This window comes from Chrysochloris asiatica, unplaced genomic scaffold (genome assembly GCF_000296735.1).
Source record: "Chrysochloris asiatica unplaced genomic scaffold, ChrAsi1.0 scaffold00098, whole genome shotgun sequence".
Classification (NCBI taxonomy): Eukaryota; Metazoa; Chordata; class Mammalia; order Afrosoricida; family Chrysochloridae; genus Chrysochloris; species Chrysochloris asiatica.
The window spans coordinates 7,764,206-7,773,726 of NW_006408616.1; the positions used below are offsets into that span (position 1 = coordinate 7,764,206).

General features: G+C 38.4%; 1 protein-coding gene across 1 annotated transcript in view; it reads right to left on the minus strand.

Annotated features, from left to right (window-relative positions):
• ITPR2 (inositol 1,4,5-trisphosphate receptor, type 2) overlaps nt 1-9,521 on the minus strand; it is a 707,773-nt gene that overhangs the window by 505,285 nt on the left and 192,967 nt on the right. Inside the window, exon 11 of the mRNA XM_006866982.1 lies at nt 1,260-1,411. Coding sequence (XP_006867044.1) covers nt 1,260-1,411 — 152 coding nt within the window. The remainder of the gene's footprint in view (nt 1-1,259; nt 1,412-9,521) is intronic.

The following is a 9,521-nucleotide window of genomic DNA, read 5'->3' on the forward strand; positions in this document are numbered from 1 at the left end:
ACTCAAGCGTAGCAACAATAGTGAGGTTGGCCCAGGATCGGGCAGTGTTTCATTCTGCTGTGCATAAGGTCGCTATGGGTCTGCACTGACTCGATGGCACCTAACAACACCAACAACAGACCCATTAATATGGGTAGGATTCCTCTACGCATCTACAGAGTATATCCTGTGCCCTGGAAAAATAAGCACTGAACCACAAGGTCAGTTTGAACTGCAAGGTCGGCAGTTCAAACACACCAGTAGCTCCTTGGAAACCCTATATAGGGTTGCTATGAGTCAGAACCAGCTTGACATCACTTAACAACAACAAGTGTTGGACAGTAGACAGATTTATGACAAAGAGCTTACTTATAATAATCAAAATGTAAAACCAAAAAAGTGAGAGACATTCTCTTACATTAAGTTCTGGATATCAATTCTCCTCCCCCTTACTCTTTGCACTGGCCTCTGTGCTGGTCCTTAAACACAACTGGTAAATTCTAAGATTTTTGAATTTCCTGGCACTGATGCTTGAAATACTCATATCTTTTCTCAAATGTCTCAGCTCTAGAGAGCATTTCTAAACACTCTTACCTAATAGAACTCTCCATGCCCAGCAACTTTTCTTTAAAATAGTTCAAGTATATTTAAAATAAATGTTCATTTTTAGTAGTTTATAGTTATGAGTTATCTTCCACTTGAGAGGGACATGAAAGCAAAACATGACCAGCTTTTTCAAGGTTGTCTTCCCTGACTAGAGCAATACCTGGAATTTAATAGATGCTCAATAAATGTCTGTTGATGGAATAACTGAATAAAAGAAGGAATTTTAGCAGTTCAAGCTCACCAGCTGCTCCTTGGAAACCCTATGCAGGGTCGTCGTGTGTCAGAAGTGACTCGATGGTACTTGACAACAACAGCAACAACAAATGAATTTGAGTAGTTCACATAGTTTAAAAAAATTACAAAAGTAATGATAGAAATGCTTTCATGCTACCTTTCATTTAAGTAACCTTAGACCATACAAGTAATACGAATAAATAAATCTTATGACTTTTTCAGGGTTTCTCTGGCCCTGCACATTTTAATTCTTTCTAAGAATAAAGCACACAATGTTAATCTACTCACACACGAGGCATTTTTTTCACACTTGTTCTTCATTATGCTTGCTCTCTTTATGTCACAAAAATGATATTAACATCATGATTTCAATTCCTCACCCAATGATAAAAAATTTCAAAGAAACATTATCTTTTAGCCTTTTTATATATTTTTTTCACCTTGGAACCATGCAGTCAGCTCTCTGAAGAGTTGTGGCATCCAGTTCAAACAGAGATGCGATGTCATTTCCATGTGGGACTGAGACCAAAGTGTACATGATCTTTTCACCTGCTTGACGTTTTTTCTTTGACGTTGGGAGGTCTCCATCTCTCTGTTGAAGAGGTATAAGAATATTCACTTTTATCAGATTTCTAATTGAACTCCATAATTAATCTAGAGATGAAATTTAAATTTGCATATGATTTCTTCATTGAATTTATAGCAGCATGTGTTCACATTATCCAGAAAGAACTACTCTGATCTGAAGCGTTTGGGGTAATTATTATCAACAGTGATAAATTACACACTCCTGCAGTGTGGTTTGATCATTAAGGCACTAATACTGATAACCGCTAAAGTCCCATCCCTTGCATTAAGTCTATTTACAGAGTAGTCATTTTAACCATTCCACATGAAAAATAAATGCATAGATAGGATTGTGTGTTGAGTTATCTAGATTTCCTCTATTAAAGAGTAAGCATGGAAGTTTGTCAAAGTTCATGCACAGACTCACAAAACATAACCAACATCAATATTTCCACTCATTTCATCAGCTGTGCCATTAAACCCAAGAACACAGTACAATTGTATAAAAGTGAAGTAAAATAAGATCTTCACAAATAGAATTCCTCATGAAAATGTGAAACTCAGGGTCTATGTATTTCAGGGAGCCATATGGCTCTGCAGGATAAGCACTGGACTGCTAACCACAAGGTTAGCTCCATGAGAGGAAGATGAGGCTTTCTGTAAAGGTATACAGCTTCAGAAACTCTATATGGTTTCACTATAAGTTGGATCTGATTTGCCGACATTTAACAACAATGTATTTTTGCTCAAATTACCCCAACTTCCAATGCTCCATGGAGAACTGATGTGTAAGGAAAAAATGTAATACAAAAATGCAAAGCTATCACCTCGGTAATTAAGTATGTAAATATTATTATTTACATACTTAATTATAAAACAAGTAACATTTGAAGAATAGAGAGTTATTGAGCCATCACAATAAAGTGAATGAAAGTGGGTAAAGCAAGGGATGCTCAAAGAAACCCAAAAATTTTTTAAATAAATAAATGAAAGCCTTTTAAAACTAATGTTTATTGAATGGTTGCTGTGAGGATGAGATATTACAACTGATCACTCCAGGACATTCCATTCCCTGCCCTCCAAGATTGTGGGTATCATTTTCCTTGGCCTAGAATACATTTGCAGTTTAATTTTTAGTCTCTTCTAACTAGTGCGTCAGTGAACTGTGAATAGGCAGAGAGAAGAGCCATGGTTCCTAAGAAAGAGCAGGACTGCTCTCTGCTAAATCCTTCATAGCCCAGCATCACCTGCTAGCTCCTGTCATCTTTGATTTATGGAGATGTCTTCTACAAGCACAGAAATTCAGAGTTAAATGATGGCAGAGGTCTGGCAAACTCTCCTGTCCTAGACTGAATTGCATCCCCCCAAAAATGTGCCAGTTTGTTTGGGCCCTGATTCTCAATGGTTTTGCAGTTATGTAATGATATAATGTGGCAGTTATCTGATGTTTCCCATGATGTGATCTGATCTGATAAACGAATATGAGGATTAAGGGTGGGATGTAACACTCTTAATCCCATCACAGCCCTAATCCTATGTAATGGGTGCCTCCCTGGGATGTGACTTCCAACACCTTTTACTTATAAGAGATAAAAGGAGAGAAAAGTGAGCAGAGATCAGAGGGACCTACCACCACCAAGACACAATAGCTGGCAGTAGATTATGTTGTTTGCACCTGGTGTTCGGCACTCTGACGCTCCTAGGTCCAGGGAAAGATTGAAACCAAGGCACAAGGAGCTCTCCAAGGTATACTGAGCCTACAAGTGCTGAAGGGAGACAAGGACTTTTCCCCACAGTTGACAAAGAGAGAAGGCCTTTCCCTATAGTCAGCACTCTGTGTTTAGACTTGTATGAACATGAGGTTGACCCTTGTTAAGTAAATTGTGCTCCTGTTTTCCATACATTCTAACTGACGCAGGTTTGATATTTACAACTATAGATCTGATATTAGCAATATTATCATGGAGTCCTGGTATGAAGCCATTGGATAAGCATCAGACCGCTAGGTTGGTTTGGACCACAGGTTTATGGTTCAAACCCACCTGCTGCTTCTCAGAAACCTTATACAGAGGCTCATTATGAGTCGAAACCCACTCGATGGCACTTAACAAGTACGTAAAAGGTTTTGCAAGCCACATATAGCCATACGTGAAAAAGCTTTTGAGTATTGTCAACGTTACTTGGATGAATTTTTCATCTTGACTTAGAAGTACAGTTTACTTCTAAAGCTAGTAGTTAACTTGTGCAGGAAGCTTCTACAGTTTGATGCTAAGATAATGAACCTCCATGTGCATTCTTTTTCTATGCTTTAAAAAAAAAAAAAAAAGAAAGAAACTTAGTTTCATTTTATTTTCATGAAATGTTTGGTTTGTCTATAAAATCTGAGGATCATTATAAACACTAAGTATTATAATGTAATGATTGAAGCTTATTTAAAAGCTTTTTATTACATCATTCTGGATAATGCTATGAAAGTGTTTTAAATAAAACTTGCATTGACCTCATGCACTCTAGGGGAGCATGGTGGCTTTGTAGGATAAGCACTGGACTGCAAATTACAAGGTCGCCAGTTCAAGTACACCAATCACTCCATGGGAGAAAAATGAGGCTTTTTGCTCTCACAAAGATTTACAGTCTTGGAAATCCTGTTCAGACTAGCAATTATTTGGAACCAACTCAACAGCGCTTAACAACAACAATAACAATGCACTCTAAAAACAATATTAGTCATTTATAGAAATAAGGCAAGGAATTTTGTAAATATGTGGCCAGTGAGATTGGGGCACAAATGGCTTAAATAGAATTTTGGAAAGGCATCAGAGTAAAGTAAGATTTTAACTAAGGAAAACAAAATCCAATCAGCTAAATTGAACCACATTTGAAGAAGGGCTTTATTAGTAAAAGACCATTCTGATGAAACCTAAATATGAATGTGAGTCAAAATTTACCCTCACTCAACTGATGACAACATTGAGCATGCACATGAAATGATTCTGTCGAATATACAGGTGACAGTGGATTACATGGAAAATCATTTGCAAATCAGCCATGGCTCTGCCTATGAAATAATCCATGACAGACTTTGGTTTCAAAAAATTTGTGTGAGATAGGTATAGAAATAACTCACAGAAGAGCATAAACAGAGGCGTTAGACATCTGCAAACAAAATTTGGACAAATACTCAAAGGAAGGTAGAAGCGTCTTTTAAAAAATTGTTACTGGTGATAGGACATGGATTCATCACTATGAGTCTGAGAGTAAACAGCAGAGTACGGAATGGAAGTGTCTTCAATAGCCAACCAAGAAAAAGTTCAAAAGTCAACCATCAGCTGGAAAATGGATGCTTACAGTTTTCCGAAATTCTCAAGGGCCAGTAATGTAACACTATCCAAGAAAAAGGTTCAACAATCAACAGTGTTTCCTCCCTCACTACAGTGAGGTGCTCACTGAAGAGCTGAAGCCTAAACTTCAAATTAAATGCAGAGGACTGCTGTCCAAAGGCATTGTGATCTTGCATGGCAATGCAAGTCCACACACCTCTGCCCACACTGTTGGCACTCTGAAAAAACTTCTTTTTGAGATGTTAAAGCATGCTCCCTATAATCCTGATCTTGTACCATTGGACTTTCACCTGTTTGGTCCCCTGAAAGCAGCCCTTGGAGGATGAAGATTCACCTCTGATGAAGAAGTGAAGACAGCAGTGCATTTGTGGCTCGCAATTCAACCTAAAACATTTTTTTATTAGGGAATATGCAAGCTTGTTGACAGATGGACAAAGTGTTGAAAAGCAAGGAGATTGTGTCAAAAAAATGATATATTTGTCTTTTCTAAAAGTTGATTTAAATAAATTCTAGAGCCAGACAGAGTGTGGATAATTTTTGACTCACCCTCATAAATGCTGGGAATCAATTAACAAGAACTCGACAATCTCTCTCAACATTACCCAGAATAGACAGTACCTAATACAGTGAAGGAGTATTCCAGGGTTCCTGGAAGAATACCCTATCTCTAAAAGAAATATGAGTCATCTTTCTTTTATTCATCAATTTTCCAAGCATCCTGCACAGCAGTATTCTGATTATAATTTAGCTTTTGACATAGATTTTTATCCAAGGATAATGAACTGACAAACTGACCCAACTATTCAGGTCTACTAGCAAATGGAAGTTGTCATTGTGGTTTGTACATCAATTACTTGTGAGTTCATTATGCAGGAGTCAATCCTCCTGCAAACACTCCCTTTTGGGGATGCTAAAATGACTTTTCTAGACTTTTAAAGAGAGACAAGATCTATGTTCCTAGAAACTGCTATCTTACCTCACACCCCTTGGTATGTCTGGAGTTGTAGGATAATAAGAGAGTCAGGGTCCTCTCTACTTTGATGCTGTGGACCTATAACAATGAGAATTTTCCTAAACATACAAAAATCTCACTATTGAAGGCTTATTAAAAGATGTCTCTCTGAATTATTCATGCTATATAAGATCTGTGGTTTTATTTTCATTATTCAGGGTAAGTGAAATGTGCTAACATAATCCTAAGTAATTTTCCTAGGTCTTCAGGCAACAGCATTAATGTGTAGCTAAATTCCATTCATAAACAGCATAACAGTTGTTTGTGTGTGAATCTAAACTTTGAACATGTTTAGAAGGATTTAAAAACAATGTTGTAGCCTTAAACATCTTGTTTCTAATCTCTTGTACTTTTAATTTTCTTAACAAACTCTCCCTCTTAAACAGTTTGACAGTAAATTTCAAGCCAGCCACCAGGAAATTTTAAATTAATGAAATAAAAAATGTAAAATTTTTAAATGTATAACTCAAGCTTCAGCATAGAAGAAAATCAATACTGTGTCTTCATAACATGAAGACAGTCCAGTTCAAAATCATGTGCGTATGGCTTTTTTATTTCTAAGCCCACATCTCTTTGTAAGTAAGAAAAATGACACAGAAACACTGGTTCCTGTAACAGATTTATAAAAGCACAATGGATCGTGACAATACATGAAGGTACGGAATCGATTCATGGGCACACAACACCATCACAACAGAGCCCAAACAGGTGTTAAATTTAGCATCAGCCAGCTCTCAGAAACGCGCTCATTTCTGGACAATGCAGGGCCTCAGAATGTTAACCTAATCCACTGGGCACTAGTAAAAGCAGCATTTTTACTTGGAAGGAGAAGCACACAGCTTCTCAGGTTATACAAGTCTAAAATCCCTCATGGAAAGCAAGCAGAATACACAAATGGCTCTCCATCCTTCTCCTGCCTGTCCTGGGGCATGCTGGGGGCAACACAGCAGCTAGCTTCTGTAACACCTTCTCTGCTGACTCATTTGTGAGTCATCAAATTTTTAGCAGAGACAGCACATTGCAGTTCTGTTGCAATTCTGCTGTTAGAAGTCAGAGACATTCTGTGAGAAACAATATGCATTTTCTGAGCTGTCCCAGACCTGTTGGGTGTGTTTAGTAATAATGCATAAGGAAGTTTAAGCAGCTGGTTTGGGTTCAGATGCTCCAATGCCTGCCTTGATAACTTTGTTGTTGTTAAGTGCTGTGGAGTCAGTTCTGACTCATAGCAACCCTGTACAGGGTTTCCAAGGCTGAAAATCTTTACAGGAGCAGAACGCCTCATCTTTCTCCCGCAGAGCAGCTGGTAGTTTCGAACTGCTGACCTTTCAGCTCGCAGCCCGATTCGTAACCACTCCGCTACCAGAGCTCCTTGCCTTGCTGACTTTATGTAACCAGATATAACAAAACCATTCAAAATGGCCAACACTTTTTCTCTTACCATGTTTTCTTAACAGACTGTTACTCTCAAACTAATTCCTGTTATGGCTCTTGATTCTTTTACTTATCACCTTACCACCGAGGAATACATGGTCTTCTCAAGGAAATAGTGGGGTCTTCTTTCAGCGTACAGCCCCCACTCCTACACTTAAATCTACAGAGTAGAATTTGCAAGTCCATTTCAACAAAGTTTTAGGGTTCCTGGAATACTTCTGCTTATGTTATTGTTCGATTACTTTGTGTCAGCCCTGACCCATGGAGACCTTTATGAAGTAAGCATTACGAAGTAAAATGCTGCCAAGTCCTGCACCATCCTCATGATTGGCTTCAGATTGGAACTTTGCTTGATTCATAGGATTTTCCTTAGCTGATCTTCAGAAGTAGATTGTCAGGCCTTTCTTCCTAGTCTGTCTTGATCTAGAAGCTCTGCTGAGACCTCTTTGGCATCATAGAAACACACAAGCCTCCAGCAACAGAAGAGAGGTATCTATATGAGGTATATAACCAGCAATTGAGCTCAGGTCTTCCACAGGGAATTCCACCATGAATCACCAATGTAGACTAACGGTTCCCAACTTGGGGAGACTTTGCTCTTTCCCTGGGGGCATTTGGCAATTTCTGGAAGCACTTTTAGTTGCTACAATGGAGCAAGGTGGTGATACTGGCAGCTAATGAGTAGAGGCCAATGATATTGCTAAGCATTCTACAAAGCACATGACAGCCCCTACAGCAAAGAATTAGCCAGTTCAAATTGCTGAGGTTAGAGAACCTCAGCATAGACAAAAGACAGTACCACAAAAATCAGATCACATTTCACATAAATTTGATAATGTTAAGATGGGTGATGTTATTAAAAAAAAGAAGAGAAGAAAGAAATCCCCTTCAGAGAGCCATTTGAAAAGCTGTAGCCCTTCAAGGAGAAGAAACTGACTGTCAGGTTCCCAGCTGGGTTTGACAAGGTTCCAATATTTACAGGGTCCCTGTGGAGGCTATATATTTGTAAGATTGGAAATAACAGACTCCTTTGTAGAATAAATACAGCGATTTGGTCCTAATGGAAGCTCTGACACACACTCCCCCATATTAGTGGCACCATGCATTAACCTTTGAAACTTCAAAACTGGAAGGCAGCATTTTGATAGAGGTTTCTCAATTACAGGGAAAAATCTTAACTAGGCATTAAATAGACAAGACAGGGAAATTAGGAGAAAGAATTAGCGTGATCACAATGAGTTCAGTGCTAGTGGAACTCAGAGCTGGAGTGAGATAGCATTGTTTGGGGAAACTGATTTCATATTTCATGGGCTGAAGACTTCCCCTTGGTTTTATTCTTCAGACAGAAACAAAATTATTGCTAAGTGGCAAACAGTCTATAAAATGAGAAGCCACACTGTTAGCTTAATAATTTCCTAGTCTCAGCTTTGTTTACTTTCACGCTGGTGATTTTGGAGGGGAAAAAAAAAAAAGGTAAATCAAACATCTCCATTTGGAAGCCTCTCTGGGATGAGAGATGAGTTCTACCACAAAGAGCAAAGGCAGACACATCTGAGTTGTATGCGATTAAAACCTTGCCCATGATAAATGCTTAAACAGAAGAGTGTTCTTTCTTACCTTCAAAAGGGAATACAGTCACTCTTCATTTATTGACATGGTTAGGTTAGACCAAATCATTATGCAAAAATCAGTTTCAAGCAAAAATGGAGGATGACTACAACATTACATAACTGCCAGATGCATCATTGCATATATGGCAAACCACTGAGAATCATGGTCCAGCCAAACTGACACATGACCATCATAGCCAGCGTTCGTCTCACAGCTCTCGCAGCATTCATGAGCAAAATAATTCAATAGTAAATATTTTTTATTATTGTTGTAAATATGAAATGTTGGATGATGAGAGAGTGAGGAGTAGGTATAAAGAAGTTGAATTTGGTAATAAATATACATAAATCTATCAAGTCTAACTGAAATCCCGATTAGCACAGTGAACTTCACCATAGATAAATGACATATTTATATTCTCTGTGCTGCTCTGTAAACCTTTGTTGTTGTTCATGTTGTTAAGTGCCATTGAGTTGGTGCCAACCCATAAAAACTCTGTATAGGGTTTCCAAGGAGCGGTTGGTGAGCTTGAACTGCCAACCTGTGGTTCAAACCAACTTTGCAGTCTAGTTCATTAACCCACAGTGCCACAACAGGACTCCCTGTAAACCTTTATACTCTACATTTTCCCACTCTACTTTGTCCAGAACCATTAGAAGAATAACCATATAGTAGGGAGCTTGGTAGCATAGTGATTACAAATCGGGCTGTGAACCTTAAGGTCAGCAGTTCAAAACTAC